Source organism: Crocodylus porosus, unplaced genomic scaffold (genome assembly GCF_001723895.1).
Source record: "Crocodylus porosus isolate Cpor-Errol unplaced genomic scaffold, CroPor_comp1, whole genome shotgun sequence".
Classification (NCBI taxonomy): domain Eukaryota; kingdom Metazoa; phylum Chordata; order Crocodylia; family Crocodylidae; genus Crocodylus; species Crocodylus porosus.
In genome coordinates this window covers 54353000-54377500 of record NW_017728886.1, presented here as the reverse complement: position 1 = coordinate 54377500, position 24501 = coordinate 54353000, and the positions used below count along the sequence as shown (strand labels likewise).

Here is a 24501-nt window from a genome sequence, read left to right as displayed (position 1 = left end):
TGACCGTTTTTATCGTAACCAAGTGACCATTTTCAATTTGGGTCTTACATTCTTAAAATGTCTTTCTTGGCTTTCCCAGTTAAAAGTCCTTGGGTGCTTCTTAATAGATAAAGCACATTTTCAACACCAAGATCCATGGAAGCCAAAATTACAGATTTTAGAACACTTCTGTTTACATCCCTTCCACAGAAATGCTGAAAAAAGCACTGGATTCATGTGTAAACTTGGGCCCTGTTTGTATATGCATCTCAAATCATGAGAAGAAGTTGCTTTGTTACTACATAATCCAGATCACCAACTTGCTTAAAGAACTATTAAACTCAGTTTTGTATCCCTTTGTATTTCACTTGAAAAATAAGGATATTTATTGCCTTTGCAAATGTAAAAAAAAAGAAGGAAGAGTGACTGCAGTCCAATTCATTATTTGAGTAGGAGATTGAATCAATAAGGAGGAAAGCAATCATCTTCAGCACCCTGGATTTTTTAATTTTTTTTTTTTTGGTGACAACATTTAAAAAACAATACTGGTAATCAATACTTACCAAATCAGGCTTGCTTCTAATCTCATCTATATTCTCATATTTGCTACTCTAACAAATTTTCTTCCCCCCCAACAAAGTGACCAACTCTAAATATATGTACCATCATTACTTTTTTTGTAGACTTGCGAAGACTAACTAAGGTCTGCTATATGTACTTGACCAGATGTATTGCTCCAAGAATGCTGACCCAGAAATCATGGTCAATATCTCACGGCTATTCAACCAACAAAAACCATGCCTAAAAAAGATTTTCAAGTGATAGCAGGCCACTGAAGTTGGTTAATTTTGTTATGTTGTATCCAATATAAATCTGTGGTAAAAAGCTGCTGACTGACCTCACTGACCACATGTGACCCTTTACACATGATAAACTGGAGCAAAGATATTGTATCAGTCATTTATTCTGAAACATCTAATTAACTGACTAATTAAGGTATGTCTCAAAAGAGAAGTACTCCCCCAAATTATTTTTAACAGCATTTTATCAAAGGTTCACACTGAAATTACCACTATTACAGATCAGTTGCAGCCTTTGTGGTACCTTACGCAGTCCAGTTCACATGAGCTGCAATGTATTCCTAGGCAAAAGTTAAAGACTAGCAATTTGAGTCATTCCATTCTAATTAATCAATTGTTTAACTAATTTGGCTTTAATTATGGTATTCAGGATGTGAGCACTTACAGTGCATACCATGAATGCTAAATGCTTTAGCCTGATATATGAATAAATCACGTTTATCTGTCATAAACCTATAGTTTTGATTTCTTGCCTTGTGAAGAATGCATGAACAGTAGCTGATTGCTGTCTGCAGTGAATAACTTGTAATCACACAAAAACTCCATCCTTAACACTAATAAAAATTTCTCTTTTCTTCAGACAATTGAGGGCAGGTGAAATAATTTCAAAACCTTGAGGCTACAAGATATACATATGCCATCCTGATTAAACATATGGAATGCATACTCAAAGAAAAGCCAACTGGAGTCCTACTTGAGTAATCAAAACACCCAAGCTGAGAGGGGTTAACATGCAAGGATCAGTTCTGAACTTTGAAGTTTTCTGGTCTTCATTTTTCCTAATTAAGACAAGATTTAATAACCAAACCACTGTAAAAACTATGTAATTAAACTTCATGTTTGTTTCTAATTTTGTTGGGAATTTTCAGCAGATTCCAAGAAATCAGTACCCCATTCGAGAAGTTCACCAGTGAGGTGGATTGAGGCATTCTCTGATATACAAGAGTTACATGCCTGCTTTTCATCTTTTTCCCCCCTTCCACATGACTGGCTCACAGGTTTGTCTGTCAAATAATCCTCAAACAAGACACAAAAAAGAAAGATGCAATGATTCACATGTCAGAGGTATCCAACAAAGTGTTACAAACATCTATTTCACTCCAACTTAAAAATGAATTTGGTACTATCAGTAAGTTCGAAGGGATGTGTTCTGAAAAATGCAGGAGAAAATTCTTCATTAGTCCTCAGGGATCAGATTATTCCAGTACCCACAAGGCTCAGTATTAAAGTATGCAGACCAGCAACCTTCATGGCTACAACCTACATCTTGTGGAAGTTCTGGATACTGTTTTTGTAAAATTATACTTTCTGATTATAAATACAGTCAGATTCTATAGCCCTTTATTTATAGTGGGAGACTTGCTGGTTTCTCACAGGCTAAGATATTATTCTACACAAGAAAGCAGACCTGGGCTTTGGATTCACTAGTGTAGGAGTTGTCAACTGGGGGTACACCTACCCCCAGGTGTACCCCAGACGGCTCTAGGGGATATACATGGGCAGACGGGGATGGAACACTGCCATGCAACATCCTGCCCAGCACTGCCCACCCGGTTGGATGCAGAGGAAGCTCACACGTGGTGGCTGCTGCCGCTCCACATCTGGCCATGTGCCATCCCTCCACCCCCCCAGTCGGCAGCTGGGGGTATACTGCTTCCCATCTGGCCAATGGTGGGGTACAAAGATCTAAAAAGGTTGAAAACCCCTCCACTCATGGCAATAGCTATTTCTTTTGTAACTTATGCCTTTGGTATTAATTTTTACCTTGACACACAGAAAATTTGCTTTCATGTTACTAATCAATTTTATATGGGATTTCAGTACAGGAATTTCAAATAAATTAAATTAGGAGATTGGTTCTGAAAAACTCTGAATGTATTGCTCATCTTCAAATAGCGAGTAAGCTTAAAATATGAAGCTACACAGAACCAACACTGGAAATGACAACTGACACAGGATACAGAAAATGAAATGCCAGTAAATCAGCTACAATTTCAACACTCTATAAGGAATTGCTTATTTATTCAGTAGGCAACTAATTCAAAATGATAATTTAAAACTGCAAAAGCACGTGACTGCTGTTACATTTAACTGCATTACCTGTCCATGGAATCAACTTTGGACAATCTTCAGGAAAGATAAAAAATTAGAAGTTTATACTAATTCACATGGGCACTCCGTGGGTATTCTATGTGTGCAGGAGGGGATGCCCATTTGTTCAGGTATCGCATTCATGAATACTGCAACTATCTTTGCTTCTGATGTTTTACCTTTATTAGGAAGGCATTTGTTTGGGAACTCACTTTATTCATGTGGATCTGCTGCTGGTACTGTTTTTGCTTCTCCAAAAACTGCTGGTGCTGCTGCTGAATGACCAGCTGGGCCAATGTACTTTGAGGCAGAGGAGCTGACTGGGTTCGATTCAGCGGTCTATGACGAGGCAACTTGTGGGCAGCCCTTGTACCAGGTGAGGCTCTCTCCTTTGTTGCTAAAGGAGACTGTGGATGGAGAGGAACCCCTCCTGCAAAACAACATTTCACTCAAATGTGAGGACCGCTAAGATTCAGGAAGCTCAAAACAGAGGAGAAATGCTTCAGGAAAAAGGCAGGCAGGGGCTCAGAATACCTGATGTACTACAGAACATCACAGTAGCATAAATAACACTGAAGTCCTATCACATGTCCTGCCATAATAAGAAGTTCAACAGCACTAAAAGAATAATTTGGGTTTTCAAGTTACACTAAGTTACATTTGGAAGCTGGAGGGGAAGATTGAAGCACATTGAAATCTTGATAATTACCAGTCACAAGAAGCTTCTGTTGTCTCATTTGTTCTTTCAATAACAAATGTTGCAGGAGAGCCTGGTGGCTGCTGTTAGGCTTTCCCTCTAGAGCAACGTGAGGATGAGCTGAAGATGAAGGGATGCTTCCTCCGTACTGTGCAGGCAGAGTCACTCCCTGCCTGAGTGTCTGTGTCTCACACTTCTGTTTTTCTTTGAGTGAAGATGAAGCCTGTGCCAAGAAACAACAGACATAGTTACTGCTCTTCACTGTCTTAGACAATCAGATTACTACATAATTAGACAGACCTGCAATTGACAAGGATGGAAATCTCTATCTTACCCTGTGCCTGTGGGCTGAAAACAGAGAAAAAAATCATCTCTTAATCTTAAACAGGTAGGACAACTAAACAATGGAACTACTTGAGGAAAGTACAGAAGAGATAGTGATAAACAGGGAACCTGCAATACAAAGGTTATTCACAAGTGTTACTGTTTGAGTGATATTCCCAGCCACAAAGTTGGTTCAATGAAAGATGTCACCCATTAAAATCCTTGCGTCTCACAAGAGGCAAGATTTCAATGTGCTCTTAAAGTACTGCGTATCTGAATAAGACTTCTTCCAGGCTCCTTTGTATCCCACATAGGCTCACATTTCCAGCAGGGAGGGCTGGGGGGTGGCAGGAGAAGTGGGGTTCCAAAACCTTCCTATGGAGCAGATGATTCTTGGTTTTCCATACAACCATCCCTCATGCAGCCAGGCCCTCTCAGAGGTCGAGAGAGGCCCGGGCCACTTCCATTTTTTGAGGCTCCTGGTATATAAAAAAAATATTAATTCATAGTGCACCACAGGCAGTGTGACCTGGTAAATGGGCCCGGTAAACGGGCCCGTGAATGAGAGGCCCGGGCCAAATGGCCCTCCTGACCCCCACGTAATAGGCCCTGCATGCAGCACACCAATCAGAAAACTGAGTCAACACTGAATGAGGTGAGAAGTTAACCATGCTTGGGAAAAAGTTGGTGTCCAGTGGTTCCTTTGGAATAAATCCCTTCCAGGGCTGCTCATGGGACAGTGCAATTGTGCACTGTATATCATTAGGATAGATTTATAAAGCCAAATCGCACATAAATGGGAGATGGTAGGCATTTGCTACTTTAAAGGCCCCTGACTTAACCACCCAAAGGCCTGATTTTACATATCCAATTTTGAAAATTATGGCCCATTAGAAATGAAGATCTGCCTTAGTTGTCTGTGTTCAAGCTAAAAGTTTTACTGAAAATATAAAGTATATTTTACGTGTTGATTAGAGTAATAATACAAGCAATAGCAGCAATAAATGTGGTAATGTTAGAGTGACGTTTCCAGTTCAGGAAATATGTAAGAGGCAAGGATTTTTGTGGGCGATATCTTGTATCGGACCAGCTGCATTGCTGGGAATAGACTTAGGCAAGTTTCCAAATGCAATGCATTCTTCTTCAGGTGTGAGGGAAAACAGGTACAGTGAAGTAATTGGTTTTAATATTTATTCCCCTGTGCCTGCTTTCTCCTTAGACTGCATTTGAAAGCTTGTCTCAGTTTATGCCAACCATGCAGTTGATGCAATAAAAGATATCACCCATGAAAATCCTTGCCGCTCAGTAATAAATATTTTATTCAGACTTCCAAGTTGTGCCTGGTTACCATTCAGGTTCTGTCATGGCAAAAAAAAAAAAAGAGCCCTATCTTTTAATGATCTGAATTCCAGATGTTTTAAAGAGGCAAGCTCTACCTGGTTTTCATTAAAACTTCATGTGCATAACCTTCCTTCACTCCCTGCTACTGCCCTTCTCCCATGAAAAACAAATACCAATTAAAATAAAATTTCATTGGCTTATTCTAGCAACTGCTATAAATGTTATCTTGCAAAAATTACACACTGGACTTGTTCAGATACCAAAAACAGCATTTGGCAATAACTCACCACAGTTGAAGATTATATGGGACATGATTTGTAATTAAAAGGTATTCTTATTTCTTTTAATTTTTAAAGATACTTAGACATTACTTATATCTTGCTGTCAGTTAGATAAGTCACTTTGAAAGGAAAAACTGCTCATAGGTGGTATATTATTTAGTATTACTTGCAACATGTTTAACTCTGAGGCTGAAATTGGATATTTTCTCTGTGGCAGGATTAGCTATGCTGGGATATGTCCTGGCATAGCTGATGTGATACATGGGCAGAGATAGGCATCACCTGGGGCCTGCTCCTGAGGTACGGGACAAAGACCCCGAGTTCCACGTCCTGGTCCAGGGCATATATTTGCTTATGTGGAGAGGGAAACCCCAAACCTACAGACATGCAGCCAGGTGGTCTTGAGATTTCAGAGACCCGATTCTGCAGGACAGTGCTCCTGGTTGCTGGGCACTGACAAGGGTATGCATCTGCAGGTGCAGAATGGGGAAACCCTTGGGTTTCCATGCTCCATCCTTCAAACACAAGCCTTGGGAATTTCCGTGGTGCACGGATGCATGCATGGAGAAGGGAAACCCATGGGCCCTGCTCCACATGTTCAGACCCCATGTTGTGACCAGGTACCTGGGGCTATTGCACTGCGGCATCAGGCCTCTGAACACCTGCTCTGGCAGCTGGAGAGCACAGGCAGCTCCAGCCTGCCCATGCTCTTGCATCATAAATGAACAGACATCTGCCACAAAAAGGAGGCACAAAATATTACTAACAATTCACACACCCCAATTTTTGGACATTTGGGGTTTACCAAGAGATCTGGAGATCTGCTAACTTGGGTTGTGTGCCGCTATAAAAAAAAATCATAGTGGCACACAGGCAGTGTCTATTTGCAGCCTTCTTCACATATAACAATTTGGTTATATATATCAGGTGTAAAGTTTGTAGAGAATGTACTTAGCGCTTACAAAATGTTCTTGTTCTTCTGGTGTTAGATTTTTAAAAATATTATGTACTTTCCCATTCAAAAGTGACCTGGATAACAGCAATATTTCTCTAGAAAGCACATTATATTATAGTAAAAAAGACTAGAAATGACATGAAAACTTGAATGAGATTTAGCATTGAAATTAAGTACCACCTTATAGCATTCCATAATAAAGTACATACTTAAAATGAAACATATACTGTAAAGTAATACTTATTTATAACACCTAGAATGTTTATATTTCCTAACAAATTTATAATTCATATTATTTTATTACATCTAAAGTTGCTGACATTTCTATAACATTGCAATACTCTATGGAGTCCTTATAAAGCTTAATGCAAACCTTTATTTCTAGGCAAAATAAACTAGGAAGCACTGGGGTAAAATCTTAGCCCCACTGAAGTCAATGGAGAAACTCACATTTACTTCAAAGGACTAGAATTCCCCTGCCACAGTACTGTGACTTATGATCTTTCACAGCTAATGTGGATTATCAATCATAGTGAATCCATACATTTATAAAATGTAATCAAACAGTTTGCTACAAACAAATTCAATTGCTGCAACCTGAGCAAAGGCCAACAATTATTAAATTACTAAATGTTCTTTGGTCTATCAATTATATTTACACATATCACATTTATATCTGCAATGACTGATGGCATATACCTTAAATCAGTGGTGCCCAACATTTTGGCTCCGCAAGCTGGAAGAACAGTATCAGGTCCACCCTCACACCAGGTCCAGTCCCTGGGCTGAATTCAGCACAGGGGAATGGCCCAGCTAGGGCCTGATCCAGGGTGGTTGCAGCTGGAGCCTAATCCAATGCCTCAATGGGGTACTGGCATGGCTAGGACCCCATCCCTCTGCATGGAAATGGACTGGGTTGGGACCCAATCTCTCTGTGCAAGGCTGGCCTATCCAGGGCGTGATCCAGCATCACAGGGCTAGCATAGCCAGGACCCAGTCTTTTTGCATGGTCTGTATTGGGTTGCTCCAGCCATGGCAGGCTTGGAAATTTGGTGATGGGGGAGCCCTGCAGGATGGGTGATATGACTCCACAGGCTGGATCTGGCCTGTGGGCCAGGGGTTGAACACCAGAGCCTTAAATCTACTGATAGGGACACCAAAAGAGAGATTAATACTCATTCTGGAAATTGCTGATTTTAACACAGTACTTTTGAAAATATTTTTTCAAACATGGAATGATTACTTGGTAAAGGAGTAGTTTAAAAGGTCAAATTATATGACCCACTCGCATACCACACCACAGCTCTGGTTTCGGACACTTGTATTTGTAGTTCAAAAATTACATTTGGCACATAATTGTCTGAGCGTTATATTTTGCATTTCTATACTTATTGTTAAGTACAGCTATTACTGTCAGATACATGCAATAAAAATGAAGGCAAGATAGGGGATACACTTTCTGAGAAGTGAAAAGATCAAAGCATGCCTGTATTATAAGAAGGAAACAAGAAGTTGTGGTGATTAAGAAAGCAGGGACAAGCATGGTTGACCTCAATGAGAAACCCTTAAAATATAATAAGAATACCCTTTTAAAGTAGTCACTTACACTGATATGGGATTGTACTGCTGGAAGTCCCAAGGTAATGTTGGGCAGAGATGGGGATGTGTACAGGCTCAACAGATTCATTGATTCCTCACCAATCAGAATGTGTTGTTGTGAAACTAGAGGCTGGAACAAGAAAAATAATATACACATAACTTCCATGCCCATATTACCTCTTTCTATTGCCCTGCTACAAAGAAAGCTACATTATTTTGACATCCACTGAGGCATCAAATATTGGAGAAAGCTACATCATCCTTGGGACCTACTGCTATATCCCCGATACAAATCTGAGACTTTTGTCTTCAGATGCATAGTGATACAAACCTGCTTGACATCTTGAGCAATTTACTCTTCAGTATCTGTTCTCCAGCCAATAATACATTCATTCCTAAGGCTCAATCATAATTTTCCTAAGGGTTAATCATAATTTTGCCTGAGTAAGCATTTATTTATTGATTGATTTATATGTCCTAATTGTATACTTTCATATAAAATAGGAGGTGAATATTTATTGTTTTCCAAGATAAATCCTGCAGTTCATATTGAATACACAGCCAATGCCATTGAACAACATTTGGGGACGCTAGAGTTACAGGGTACCACTAATACAAGCTATTTACATTAAAAGAGAAGAACTTTCTGTAATTCAACACTGTTCATTCTATGTACCATAATCTTGAGCCACTAACTGAAAGGGGATTCTTCTGGGCTATACCATTTACTAGTATAGATGGGAAAGGTTTGAGTAAAATTAATTTAGGAAAAAATGCCGGAGTTTGTCAAATAATGGTAAACCACCATTTTAAAATCTTTACTAACAATAAAAATATGTCCCACATTATCCGGTGCTAAGCCCCACTTTTTCAAGGTGCTTAATCTGCTTTACTCCCTCCTAATTTCAGCATCTTGCAGCAATGTGATACAGCTGTTTGCTAAGTGGACATCACATTTCTGATGCAATATTTGTAATCACCCTGTAGTAGAAACAGGCTTTCTAAAATGTTTGCCCAGAGGCACCCACTTTACATTCACTGGAAAGAAGTCTAAAAAGGTACACAGTCACATGCTTATTTGCAGAGGACTCTTTTTGAAGCTTCTGTCTTTGTGCTTTAACAGTCATGTTTTTCAACATGTGGTCTAGTAGAGTTGCTTGAATTACATTTTCTGTTTAACTCTTGCTTTCCTTACAGAACTTTTACACAATAAAAGCTACAAAGGTCTTATTAGACTTAGGAACTCTGGCATGATATGGTCCCCAAGGGAACAACATCCCTGAAAAAGAATACCCTGTGTAACAGTATGACACAGTGACTGCTTTCTTCCCAAACAAAAAGCATATGGGACTCCAATAATAGACCACCTCCAAGAGGGATACTGCACACTCGGGCTTTGACTAAAGTAAATATAATAACTTGTCAAGCATGTTGTGGGGAGCTGTAGATTTTCCCCTGGACAAACCTGGGATATCAATTAACTTTGGAAAATGCCTTGTGCTAATACAATGTGACTTCAGATTGTCACTGAAAAGTGGTTTAGCACAAAAATACAGGATGTTATTTCAAAACATAACCTTTCACATACAGTTTGTTTGGAGATAAGATGTATCCACTGAGACGACAACGGTAGAAGTCTATACGTGTAATTTTTTCTTGGTGACTTGGGAATGTCAAAAAGACAGTTACAGAAGTGATACGGGCGCTACTGAAATACAAGTAAAGGGACTGCTTTATTTGTAAAATACGTTAATTTTTCAGAAACATGACACTGCTCTAAAAACATGTCATTCTGTATATTATTAAAACAATGCATGGCTAGAATACGAGGTATTATTGTGAAATGCTACAAAGATCTTAACAAATGTGATGCTATAAAACTGTAATCCTCAACCATCACCAACCTGCATTGGCTACAACAGGTAAACAGTGCTACATTTTAAAAAAATGAGTATTTCCTTTTTGGTTTTATGATGCTTCACTGTGAAGGTCTGCATTAGGAAACAAGAACAAAAGGATAAAGTAAAACACATTCCCTTATGAACTAGGCCATGCATGACTGTTAACACTGGATCTAGCCCAAATCAGTTCCGTTCAACACATGAAACATGACAGTTATATTAAAAATAGCAATTTATTACTAAATGCATGTATACCCAAATACAAAGGCAGCAGATCTCCTAAGCAGTTGTTCTTCTAAAAGAAGCAGCTGATAGTTGTTATATTAACCCCACGTTAAGATCCCTGTCCAGAAATGAACTCTACATGGACTCAGGGACCTACCTGGTTAGAGCTATCTATGTATTCGGGCAACTATTCTCCAGAGTAACTTATCCTGTTCCACTACTGCCAATACACTGAGCTAAACAGTATGTGTCCAGAAGCATCCATGTGGTGTGCTGGAGTTCCCTACTTTCTGTGCCTTTCAAAGAAATAACCCTGGGAATCTGGCTAGCTTAATTCTTAAAATGGAAGAATAGTAATTAGATATACTTATGTGTGGTCTTACTGCCTATTTTTACCTCGTACAGGACATGTTGAAAAAAAGGAATAAGCACACACATGCAGAGGTGTTCACACGCACACATTAGTGGAGGAAAAGGGAATGTTTCCTGAGGACTTGAAACCTACCAAGTTGTGAAATCAGTCCAAGATTGCCAAGGCCTTGAAAATCCATAATGACTTAGGTTCTTACTTCAAAGTACCATTTTCCTTTTTTTTTTTGAGATTTAAAAATGAAAATAATTTCTTTTGTGTTTGGGAGGGATTGCACTGTCACGATATACCAGCTAGAAACTTATTAATTTTACCATAGAAGTCTTACAAAGACACCTCCATTAAGCTGAGGATTATAAACATAATAAGAGTAGGAGCTGCTTTAGAGAAAGTTTTGTGTTTGTCTATGTCCCTTTATATAATCAGAAGGTTCGCATCTATCATTTAAAAAAATGTCACTGTCCAAAAATGCTGTATAACAAATGTAAATAGATTCTGTACGTGCATGACCTAAATAAACCTCACTGACACCTAATGGAATATTTCTATTGGCTTCAAGAGGTCTCACATGTACACAGAAATAATCATACAAGGTTGAACTATATATCACCAAAGCAAGCTGTCCCACACAACGCATTGCCCCTGCAAGCAGTATTTAGCTTATGCAGAGCATGTCATTCAAAAGTGTATGGTACGCTGTAACAGGCTGCAGTAAACTTTGATACTACCAAAGACAACTGGGTCCAATAAAAACAACTTTTATTTATAAGGTACAATTAAAATCCAGAGTTAACATTTAAGTTTCACATCATCAGAGAAAGTCTTTTAACAGAGCAGACACTGAAAGCCCCACTAGAGGAACTGAGATAGCAAGGGATTATCTACAAATGTTCTTATTTACAGTGGCCTCCAAAACCTAAAATGAACAGTTACCAGACTCCCCACTCCACATGCAAGTCACTTAAGAAGTTGCTATTTAAATGATGAAGGCAGAAAATATTTTTTCTCTTTTTTTTTTAAATCAAAGTACAATTACTGATAATTCCATAATTCTGTCTGTGCCATGGAGTGTGGACGTTTCCAGTACTGCCTCATGTTTTTACTGGTAAATGGCTCTTTTATCACAACAACCTGTTTTTGCCCCAGAAAAAAGTGCTGTATTTGCTGCCATAAAAACCACAGCTATACACCCACTCACAAGGGAACACAACACTTACTGCAAATGTCACAACAACAATTATGAAACAACAGCAGCATGAGTCATGCAGGATTACGGCAAAACAAGTGACATTTCAGATGATTTTAGAATACTCAACCTATTATTAGAAACTTCTGTACTTTATGTATCTGACAAAAATTGATTAGATAAATGGCATTTGAGAGCTAGCATCTAATGCACAACTAGGGAAGAAGCATTCAGTTGTTTGGTTACTATTAAAGAATCAAATAAAATCCTACTGAAATCAAAATGTACTGATGTTGAGATCTATGGAAAAATGTTTGAGCCCGCAGGACCACAGCCTTAACAAGCAAGTAACCAGAGAGGTAAAGAAGTCTCTGACTGGAGCCAGAAATGGAAGCCAGTGGTTTCAGCTTCCAAGTCTTCTGCCAATGAGCAGAGTGACTGGCTCCAGCACATCCAGCTCAACTTTTAAAATAGCTTTTTGGGCTCATTTCAGTGCTCATGATAGTAAGAGACTAATACCAACAATGCCAGGAATAGCAAGGGAAGATGATGTGCAATGCAGTGCTCCATTACTATGCTGAATACAGTTCCACTTCTCTAGCAGCTACAGTCTTCCTAGAGTTGCCATGAACACAACAGACTATTTGCTTATGTGGTGGGTTAAAGATGGGAAACAAGTGTCCATGAACTAAAATATTCAAAGAACCAAGCACTGCAAAAATCATCTAAAAGCATTATCATTCCCTTTTGATTTTTAATACTGGTAACTGATATGTTCAAGCCAAGACAGTGACTAATTTGATACGATTTCCTGTGTAATTCGGCATTTATGTCTTCATTTTATAACATTCTGTTCCTATACATATTTAATGAGATGAAAATATCCCCATTTAATTCTACTATCTTGACAAACCTGTGATCTGATTTTAACTTTGTTGTAGCTTTCTCTGCACAGTCAGAATTTCCTTGCAATCCCATACGCAGGACCATGAGCCAAGACCACATGTTAGCCATCAATGCAACCTTTTTTTTTTGGGTTCTGGGCCACAGAGAGGCTACTAATCAGTGTGCAGAGGTCAGCCACCTGCCCCTTGGATCATAGTTCACACACACAATTAATTCATTATGGGGAAAAGTCAGGGCTTGAGGTTGAACTAGCCATTGCAGTTTTTTTGGAGGTGAATGTCCTGCCACTGACCTGGAGAAATAGCTCCATTAGCTCAAACTCTGTTAAATCACATTTCCTTATGCTATTTTTCTAATCAGCCAACAGTATAAAATAACAAACAGCAGCAAGATAGGCCATCAAAACTTAAAAGTAATTATAATTATGGGCACTGATACTCTCTCTCTTCATTTAACAGCATTAAATTACATGCCCACTTTGTTTATGTTGATACTGTAAAATAGAAAGCATGTAGACTGTATGAGAGAGGATAACACATCATTAGTACCTCTATAGTGCTTGCCATCCAAGGACCCCAAATTACTTGAAAAAGAGTGAATGAAGCCTCATTATACATTAGCAATGGTAGGGATAGGAAAACTGAGGCACACAAAAGGGTCACAGGAAGTCTGAGAGAACAGAGCTCCTCTATGTTTAATAATGACTAGTAACTGATTTAGTTCAATATTCAGTGCAAGTTATGGCTCTCCTCATTGTAAATTAAGTTTTTCAAAAATCTGTATGTGTGAGCTTTTAGGTGTGCAATGCATTGGGAACCTTTTTATTACATATAGTATCTCTCTCTCTCTCTCTCTCTCTTCCATCCACTATTTGAGGCCTTAATTAACCAAAACCCTAGACCTCGTCAAGACATTTCTGTCAGGTGCTTCAGGACTTTCCAGGGGTAGCAGCATATGCTGGCTGGCCCATGAAGAAGGTAAGAATTTCCTCTTCCTTATAGCTTTAAGGACTGGCTCCTTAGTCAAATGCACAAGAAGATACTGGACACTGGACTTTAATACTTTAATCTTGAGTCAATATTGTCTATTTGGATCTTGGGCCACTGTGATCTTCGGACAAAACTTCAATATCTGGGGAGAAAGAAATTTCTTTGGAAAGTTTAGCAAAGGCACAAGCAGCTTCTTGATGTCCTTCTGCAACTGAGAATATTTGAAGTGGATTTAAAGGATCGATCAATGGGTGGACGGCAGGTGAGACATTCAGTGATAATGCTAAATGCAGTTATGTTAGGAAAACACACACACGCGGTGGACGGGGGGGTATACCTATGTATGTATGTATATATGGGGGGTATACATACATATGTTTGGGGGAATGTATATGTATGTATATACGCATTTGTGTACTGTGTATGTATGTGCATACACACACCCTATCCATTAAGTCTGATAACTTACTCTTGTTGTTACAGTTTAATTTACAGATTCTGTCATATTTGCTCACAGTTATTAATGCATGAGTAGTCCCTAAGATATCAATGGGACTAAATAACAGTGTTTCACCCTTCTGACAAAAGTTGTGGCTGTGTCTCTCTTTCCATTTAGTTTCCTTTCACCTGTCTTCTGTCCAAAACTTGGCTTGTATTTCTGACATTGATTGTGGTAACTAGTCATTATCTCAACCTCAACATAACTAAAACAGATTTTTTAATCTTCATTTCACATGTCCTCTCGTATAACTTTCTTTCCTAGATCACTGAGCAAAATCATTCTGCCTGTCAGTCCCATAACATTGACATCATCTTTTGCATGGACTTCACTTCGCTTAGGTCCTCACATCTAGGTTGTCTCAGGGTTTCCAATGACTTCTGCATAACATCTCCAAGATCTGACCTTCTCTCTCCGTTCATGCACCCAAAACTCTTATCCAGGCACTTGGTGTCTTACGTCCCTTATGCTGCAACACCTTTTTCCCTGGCCTTGACAAAGACACTATTGCTTCACCTCTGCCATCACCTGAGATCTTTTCCAATGGGTAACAGAGAGATCGTCTATGTCCTGGCTCTATTCCAGGTATATTTGGCCATCAGTTTCCTGATACTTTAAGGGATTCTACCTCCCTCAATTCCTCTGCTTTGGGCTGGAACAGAATACTGAAGGAGTGAGTTAATACTCAAGATAGGCAACTCCTTTTATACAAGAGTTATTATTCCTGGTTAAATCCACAGTGGACACGTTTATTCCAGAATAAGTCCACCTGTAGGCAAGCTCTAAGACTAATAAAGCTCTAAGACTAATGAATCTAGAACTATATATACACGTCTTTGGAAGCACAAAATATTTGCTGAAATATCACTTGCTCCAAATAGAATTAAAAAACAACAGACTCTGCAAAGAGACTCTGCAAAGTTACACATCATTATTGTGTTACTACACTAACATTTAGAGATATTAAAAGTTTCACAGAATTTCATTGTTTATGATGCCAATGTTCCTTGTGGTATATCAGAAGAGATGTGTCACTGTGCATCTTGCCACCATCTAATCTCTGCAATCTCAAATAAGCCCCTATTTTGCGTGTTCATAATGTGACTTCCAGACAGAGCCCTTAAATTCCTTCTTAGATTAAGCAATTACCTGGCCAACAAGGCTAGGGACAGAAGTTACACAAAAAACAGTATAAGTGATCAGAAACCAGTTCAAAGCTGTAACACAACAGAAGTTCAGTACACATAAATCACATTCAAAGGCTAGGGACAGACGTTTAAAAAGCTGGAGCCTGAATTGATTGAATATTTGCAGGTTACTCTAACCTGCCTAGACTGAACCAGTTTGGAACTGAACAGACATTACCTCTGGACAGAGGAAAAGCAGGCACATGTCTGCAACCACTCAGGGTCAAGAGCTGGGGTGACGCTAGAACATGCCCTTGGTTGCAGAGAAGCTGGGGAGGTGCAGGGGAGAGAGGGGTGCGTGGCCAGGTTTAATTCCCCACTCCCTGTCCCATGGACCTGAGCTGGGTCTCCTGGGCGCTCCCTTGCTGCTGCAGAGGCAGGGATGCAGCCAGACACTGGCTGGTATGGCCCTCTGAGGCAGAGGGGGCAGGGAGGGGGGTTATTTCCACCTCCACCCTCTCTACCCTCAGGGAACCGCAGCAGTGTCTCCCTGCCTGACTACTGCCGCTTGCTCCCTGAACCAGGAGAGCTGCAGGATAAGACCCCTACAGGCCCCACCCCTGCCTGTCCCCGCTCTGGCTAGGGAGCAGAGGGGCAGGGCCAGCCCTGCTCTGCTGGAGCAGAGAGCAGCCCAGAGAGCATGCCGGGATGCTGGGGGACTCTGGTTTGAACTCAAACCAGGAAGGGGTCTGGGACAGAAGTTGCATAAACCAGTTTGAGCTCAATCAGGTAAATCTGATACTACTTTCAACCAGGTTTCTCTCATACTGGTTTCAGTCATTTTGAAACTCGTTTATATGCACTGAACAGCTGTCCTGTTACAAGTTTAAATCAGTTTCTGATCACTTAAACCAGTTTCAGCTTATGTGTAATGTCTGTTCCTAGCCAAAATGGCTAAAACCAGTTCAAGATAAACTTGGGTGGATGTAGGTTAAATCAGTTTACTGAACTTCTGTCCCAGATCCCCTCCAGTTTCAGGTTAACTCATGGTCCCCCAGCATGCTTTACACTTCACAGGGTGGGCTTTAGCCTAAGTTGTCTGCTCCAGTTATGCAGGAAGACATGCTCTAGTGCCCCCTGGCTTCTGGTCTTAGCCACTGCAGGCATGTGGCTGCATATCCAAAATCAAAAGAGAATGTCTATTCATGCGTTTATTGGTTCAATCTATGCAGTTTAGAGTAACCTGCAAAGATTGAATTAATTTAGCCTCAGGCTTTTTGACTGTCTGTACTTAGCTTAATAGGATCAAGAGTATTATTTTTACCTCAGCTTGAGAATTAGGTGGCAAAACTGATGTTTCATTTTCCATTACACTTCCAGTAGGGCCATTGCTTGGTGAGCTTGGACCTGATCCTGGAGAACCACTACTGACTGAGGACTCTGAAAAACAGATGAAGCAGATATGCAACCAGGGTTAAATTAGATATGTCCAGCTGTGCTTATGATGAACATTGTATGCTTCCTTCAGCATATATATGAAGAATCCTGAACCTATATTGAATGGAGCATTCAATTCATTTTTAAGGCAGGACAGTTTTTTAGCCTCTTAAAACAGACAGATATTCTTGTTCTTTTCCCTCTTGACACCTCTGGTGCACAAAGGGTGAACTTATTACTTGACTTTTCTGCAAAGATGGCACATTACTCAGTGGCAAGCAAACAGACCTGCTAATGAGTAAAAAGAAAAGGAAGCGCTTTTTATTGCATAGTCTCCTGCCTCTGAGAGAGATCAAAATGACAGAGATAGTAGACTTGCAAAGGTCAAGATAACATGTCATCAATTCATGAGGCCTACTGCCATTCCTTTGCTATTTGGAAAGGGCTGCAAAGTATTCTGTTGTGAACTAACCTTTATATGTGCAACCAATAAAAAACAATACGCCATTTACAATATACCTCTGTCAGCAGAGTATGAGGAAATACTTAGAGCAAGCAAAATCTTAAAACAGCATTTTGAGGACTCTGTTTTAGTCTGTCCTGGTTCAAAGTACCCAGGAGCTTTGGTCAAGATGAAGGGTAGTGAGACGACTTATTAGGTCTTTGTCAATCTAACTTCTTTAAGTCTATGTTGACTAAAATAAGAGTTTTGTGTACTGAACAAGGAAAAAGATAACAAGAAGTAATTAATATTGCTATTATGTGGAGATATAAAAATCTTTATTTACATAATATCTTTTTATACAAACTGTGTATCAGGAAATTTGAATAATTTCAGTTAGCCAGCAATCAATAGCCGCTAGCCAAATTGGACATTTTTAGATATCGCCAACTTTATATTCTCTACGTTCTGTACCCACTTGCAATTTACTCCCCACTCTTACTGTCATTGAGATAATGGGAGTTATACTACTGGCTTTTAAGACTCTCTGGTGTTTCAGTTCCAGCTAGAATACATTTCTGCAAGTCACTGTCATGAGTCAATACCCTAATAATGTACATCTGGGCAAGAAATGTTTTTGCAAAGACAATTTTCAGCTTTTCATACAAAAAATGCAAACCTCCAAAATGATAACTCTCTTTTCCCCATTTCTGGAAATGTTATTATTTTTTATTTCTTTCAAAAGAAAAGCTTTGGCAGGAAAAGTCTGATCACCTGTACTTTTAAATCACTGGACAAAATGTACAAAACATGGTGAAACAAATCACACCAATGACAATCAGTAAAAAAAAGCAAACAAACCAATGAACCCAGGGAAACTATTTTCTGGTGTAAGGAATCACTGTTAGTAAGCCAGTGTCAGAGACAGCAACAGAATACAAGTTTCCTTTCCTTTCCTACTTCTACTTTAACTATGGCAAATGGTAAAGCTATCCTGTTAAAGTAATTAGTACTTTATTTTGCATCTCACTTGTGAGTGTACACATCACAGAAAGGAATGGGCCATCCTAGAAATCAATAGGAGATGAAGATTTTGACATTAGGAGTGTCGGTGAAGAAATAGGCAATAAATAGCAACTGGTAGATCCCCAACAAATTGAACAGTGGCATTTACATCACTAGCAGTGAAGTAATTGAACATATCTGAGCCTAATAGCAGATTTTTTAAATGGAAAACACTGTAGCTGTTCCACAATTTAAAAAAAAGGGAAATATTCTTTACTTGGATCATAATCCTGAAGACACATGGGCAGAGAACTGCCCTGAAAACTACATATATGGGACACTGAACAGAATGTGTTAATACTGTACTTTGTGTGCTATGTCTACAGGATGAGCACTGAGCAGTACCAGGTTGGCTGTATAGATAAATGGCTTGGAATCATTTTTTTTTCTATTGAGTCAATGGAACAAGCGCCAAAAGCATTCTACACCTGTGCATTCAAGATGACTGGGTATCATATGCTTGTAGAGGGTATAATTCAATACAAAAAGTTTAGTAAAAATTCTTCAGTAAAACATGTAAAAAAAAATGGCTCAACAATGCCAAGCATATTACCACTTTAGGTATTATTATCATATGCATGATTGCTATCCAAGGATAACTGCCCTCTCATTCACTATGTTCACATGCCTAGAAAGTAATTCAAAACAATTTTAATTAACTCCAAAGCTTTCACTTTGTGGGTTGTTTTTTTTTTTTTAATCTCACCCCCACCCAGTAGGAATTTTTTTCCCTAACTGCTAAAAATTCCTTCTAATTAACAACAGTCTTCTCTGCTATGACTGAAAATACATCACTAAATATTTAAACAGCTTTGTATGTCATAGAATAACTTGGTGAGCTCTTAGATCAAAAACAAGTAAGGCTGACATTTTCAAACAAAGTTATCAGGAGGAGTGGTCAACCATATGATTTCAAAAGGGCTCTTGGTTACCCTGAATTCAAATAGTTTCTTTCAAAGACATCAGACTTCATACCTGAGATCTGTGCAGCAGAGAAATATATTCCTTTGAAATCAGGTGAAGATTTTTCTAAATGGGCAGAGAAGCAAGACAAGCAGTTCTCATCTTTTGCCCTGAGTCCAAGCCATGCACACAGGGCTTTAAATTCCTCATAATCTCCCAGTTCAAGACAAAAAATCCAACACAGAGAAATGTGTTCTAAAAGGACCAGGTTACATTTTCTAGCCTGCTCACCGTAACAGAAACTTAGTTGTTATGACAAAGAAAAAATAGTGCTATAGGATAATTGGAAATTACAGGGAAAGCCTTTTCTCACAGTATATCTCCTAGTTTTCCAGGATACCTGGGAGGCTAATAGGTAAAATTTCATTGTCTTCAGTGGAATAGTATTCAGAGGTATTATCCTTCTTCAAAGTCTTGACGCTATTTGCAATTCCTACACTTCAGGTCTCACTCAAGACCACTCACTCTTCAGCAGCAGCTGCCAGTCAACTGAAGTCCAGTGCTTTTAACTGCTGCTACTCTTCTACCTCCTTTCTATTACAAAAAGCTGCTTCTAAGGTGCTGAATACATCCTGCATTTTTCAACTGCCAATGCCTCTGGAATGTCTATACCACTAGCACTGAGTGTTTGTGACTGGACTGTAGAAATGGCTACTTCAGACTGCAACATAGTCTCCCTCTTCACTTAGGGCACTGACAGACATGCAGCTCTCTAGTCTAACTCATGGCACTTCACAAAAAGTGCCATGAGTTAGACCAACTCTCTTGACCCAACAGACATTTGCAGTTGGATTGGGAGGATGGAAGATTGAGTTCCACTTTGAAGCCAATCCAGTGAGAGAGGCTGTGCCTCTGCAACCTCTTTTCCTAGCTCCACTCTCCCCTCTCCCAGCTCCAATGCTGTCTCAGCATGGGTGGGGGAGTCAGCAGGAGAGAGAGATCTGTTCTGGGGTTTGCCCAGCCTGCACTGGAGTGTGTGGGGGGGGGATCTGGTGGATTGGAGCCCCTGCCCCCAGCCCACACACACACCACCCTCTTGCACAGGCTGGGCAAACCCCAGTCAGAACTCCCTCCCTCGCTCCGATCCTGAAGACAGCACTGGGGTGGGTCTAGGAGCTGCTTCAGCTGAGCCGTGCTCTCACCATGGGATGACTCAAGTTAATGAAGGCACTCCACTTTGAAGCACCTTCATTTGAGCCCTCAAGTAATTAAGGTTCATTTGTTGTGTGATCAGACACTTTTTAAAGTGCTCTGCAGCTGTGCACTTCTGCCAGGGTGCGGCTGTAGAGTGCTTTCAGTGGCAGATCCTGTGACAAAACGTCACCTCTTTTAGTGCCCTTAATGATTGATTGATTGATTGAATGTATGCATGCACATGTGTGTATATACTAATGACTGTGTCTTCATGAAAGCATGTGACTTTACAGATAAAGTGGGGATACTGGTGCAGTTTCAATTAGTGCCTGAAAGCACCTTCAAATATTGTTGCACTATGGTAGCATCTGCTTACATAACATCCAAATACTTGTCCATGGAATTGTTTACGGTATTAGAAGCCGTGTATAAATATAATTGCTTTGGCTTTTCCAAAACATGAAGTTTTCCCAAACATTTAAAGAAACTTTTCATCTGATACTATAGCTAACATATGTGTTTTGCATAGTCAGCAACATGATGCCATTACTTCTGCATCTCTTAGCTAGGCATTGATTAGATGTTAACTCTGATCCTGTTGGCGGGAAGAGCTCAGGAAAAAGCACTGTTGCAATTAATATTCTAGCCTGTGCCCGATTTAGTTCTGGAGAGCATTCTTATTCAGAACAGTATTCAGCAGTATTAAAACTCATTGAAATCAATCGGATTTAAGCATGTGCTCAAGTGCTTTCCTGGATCAGGGCCATAATGGGCTTCAAAGCTGTCTGCAGACTTGTTAAATTAGGGCTCAGGTTTCTCAGAATCCGTATGCTGTTCATACCCCACATTCCTAAATGTCTTTGCTTTTCCCTGAAGACATTAAGTTGAATTTAACAGTCCCTACTTAGCTTGCAATACGACAAGTGCTATTCATTCATTCATCCGTCCATTTCCTATTCAACTTCAGGGATTGAAATTCTTGTTAAAAGTACCTATTTTAATTCTGTTTTTCTGATGATCAATCTTAAAGTATCAAGTATTTAAACAGTATGAGTCTTTTCTTGCCTTTTCAATTTGTCTTGTCTTTTGGATAAGGCTTGAGCTTATCCCTTCTTCCTCATCCTTTATGAATAGCATTTCCTTTTTGGTTTTTATTTTAATTTTGCTGCTACTAGAAAACAAAGGGCCCTTTATGACAATGACTACATGCTAAATGCATGCATTCTTGAAATTAGGATACATTCTGAGCAGTTGAATGGTAATGTATACTAGAAATTAACATGCATAGCTCACTGATTTTTGGTCCTAGCTGCTGTGCGGTGCTGGGACTGCGGGCACCTGGCTTTCAACTTTATCCTGGAGGAACCTGTCAAGTGAAAGGTCCAGGATCATTCTTCCTGACACGTCTGGCTTTCCTCATCCCATCTAGAGGCCTGGTAAAGTAGAGAGGTCCCTGGTTGATGTCACAGCTGGGTGAGGACCACAAGCTGTTTGTATTATCTCTGCGGAGCAGTCTGCCGATAGGGACACCTGTTATCTATTATGATCTGGAGATATTCCTTGTGCAAAAAAAAGTCATAGCTTTACATAATATGAGCACACTTAGTATCTTTTTTACTGCTTGAATGCAGGGTCACTTGTGTTTTAAGTGCATTTAATGTATACTAAGTTTAACATACTGCATGGCCCATGCTGTTGTAGAGCCTATGTGAAGAGCATGGACATTCTCCGCAGAGAGGTAAATGAGACTAATCTGAGGGCTAGCAATGAACTGGTCAAATTTGGCTATAAACAAACTGATGTTGGACATCCAAAAGGAAGACTAGGAAAGAAAATATATTTTCCCCTTTTGATCTCTTTCTGTTCCACAACCCTATGAACAGCTTGCTTTTGTACTTACTATTTCAATGAAAAATGTTCAAATGGAAGTATGAGTCTCAGGTTGACAGTGTCCTTTTAATAAGAGAATAAAGAACAGAATCTTGTGAGTTCTTACGCCTTTAATATAGTTTTAATTTTGACAGAGAAATTCCTTCCCAGCTTGTGTTTGATGCTCAGTTATGTTTCCAGTAAACTACTTTTTGAGACTTCTGCCTGCTGGCGGCAGCAGTTAAGACAGAATCACTTTAATCTTTATTTACCTGTCACCTCAAACAGTCTCTTCTTGAATGAGCTGACAACATTTCCATCCTTCCTCCTCAGTAAGGGGCTACTTCTCCTTTCTGTCACCTTCTGTTTTAATCTGGAACGCACCTTCAAGTTGGGCTCTGAGGCTGGGAATCAAGAGAAGAAAATATATCATTAACAATTAAAAAGCTGTTTGACCCAGCAGTGCTGTCTTCCTTTTAGTGTGCTCTGCCCTGAGGTCCTGCTTGGCCAGAGGAAGAAAGAGAAGGGAGGGAGGACTGGAGAGAAAAAGCAGCAAGGAGGAGGCCCGCTCTACCTTTTCTGTCAAGCTTTTTCAGGGACTAAGGCAAGGTGAATCAGGATCACACTTAGGCAACTAATAGCTAGCCCTTATAATTAATTGGGTGAACTTAGAACCTACAACTCCACACAATGATGCCACTCAGTAGCCCCTTAGCTTGTGAGCTTTTCCTACACTTGAGCCAACTGTAAGGGGCACATGAGAAAAGAAGGGGGGCAGCATTTTACTTCAACGATACCATATTTACTCAAGCCGAAGGCAAGGTTTTTTCCCCCATTCAGCATGGGGAGTTCATCTTGGATCTGAGTACAAAGTGTAGGAGGGAGAGGCCAGATGGTTGCAGCTCCATCCCCAGCCCTGACACAGGCTTGGGATCAGTCAGAGCCATAGCTGCCACTTGCCACCCCACTGCCTCAGCTCCCCAGCCTGGTCCCAGGATTGGAGCTGCCACCACCCTACCTGATGCTGCCTGGCTGGGAGGGCTACAGAACCTCCATGTGCCCCATGGCCCCGACTGGAGCTGAAGCTGCAACTAAGGGTATGCAGCAGTGGGGTGGGACAAGGTATGTACATGGGGGTATGGCACAGACACAGGAGGTGGCAGGGAGGAAGTGACAGTGGGCAACATGTGGGGGGGGCTGTGGATGGGGGGCAAGGGTCAGGAGTCATCCCAGTTGATTTCCCTACTGCTTGTTCCCCCACCACTGCTTGCCTCCCTGCCACTGCTTTTCCCCACTGCAGCAGTGAAGGGGGTGAATTTAAGATGGCCCTCCAATATTTTTATAATTTTTCCACGTATGGAATCTAATTATTTAAGATGAATTATTATTTCATCCTAAATTCAAAGTCATCTTGGATCTGGGAAAATATGGTATATATGCATTCAAAGGCACAATGCCATGGCATTAGGAGGAGATTTAAAAAAATGCTGGAGATATTGAGTAGCACAAAGGCACTGAAACATAGTGACACTTGTTAAAAGTCAATGAGACTTATGATCCTGAAGCCATTTGGTTACTTTAAAATTGTTTAAACAAACATTCTCTTACTATATGCTTCTCTCTCTATCTCAATATAGATGCCTACCGCCCCGTCAAGTCTAGTTCTAATAAAAATGACATTTCAGTGATTAAGTTAAAGATAAAAAGGGTATTTCAATAGCTGGCTGCTGAGCTGATTTTTCCTTCCAGTCCTTAAAGAAATCCCTGTTGTTCTCTTTTGCTCTAATCCCAGCTGCAATAGCACGACAGATAGGACTGACAATATTTTCTGCAGGCCTATCAAATAGATTTGGTTACTAATACGCTGTTTTGCTATTAGACCTGCTTAGGACCCAGGAAAAGCCTTATCCTATGGCATTTTTAAATCTCTTATAGGTGAAAACTGATAACAGTATACTTAGGAACCCCATTTGCATTTAGATTTTAGTTTGATGGTGGAAATGGGAAGAAGCTTCTGTTAGTGCCTTTTGATTTTTTTTACAGAAATATAACTTATGTCAGAACATATTGGCTGAATATTTCTTAGTCAGCAGTTCAGAGCCTGAAACCTTACTTTCTTAATAACTGCACCAAAACAGATTTATTACAGTTTCTAGAGAACATTTAAATCCAGAGAACATGAAAATATAAGCTTAGTCTGAAAAAGAAGAAGTAGGATTGAATCCCAGAAATACTAGGATTATATTTAATGCATTTTGGAC

General features: G+C 39.9%; 1 protein-coding gene across 2 annotated transcripts in view; it reads right to left on the bottom strand.

Annotated features, from left to right (window-relative positions):
- Positions 1–24501, bottom strand: part of HDAC9 (histone deacetylase 9) — a 411737-nt gene that overhangs the window by 301982 nt on the left and 85254 nt on the right. For both annotated transcript variants that reach the window (XM_019534292.1, XM_019534285.1), the window contains 5 exons: positions 22513–22644; positions 16655–16770; positions 8135–8257; positions 3640–3850; positions 3143–3360 (listed from right to left, as the gene is read on the bottom strand). In XM_019534292.1, coding sequence (XP_019389837.1) covers positions 3143–3360; positions 3640–3850; positions 8135–8257; positions 16655–16770; positions 22513–22644 — 800 coding nt within the window. The remainder of the gene's footprint in view (positions 1–3142; positions 3361–3639; positions 3851–8134; positions 8258–16654; positions 16771–22512; positions 22645–24501) is intronic.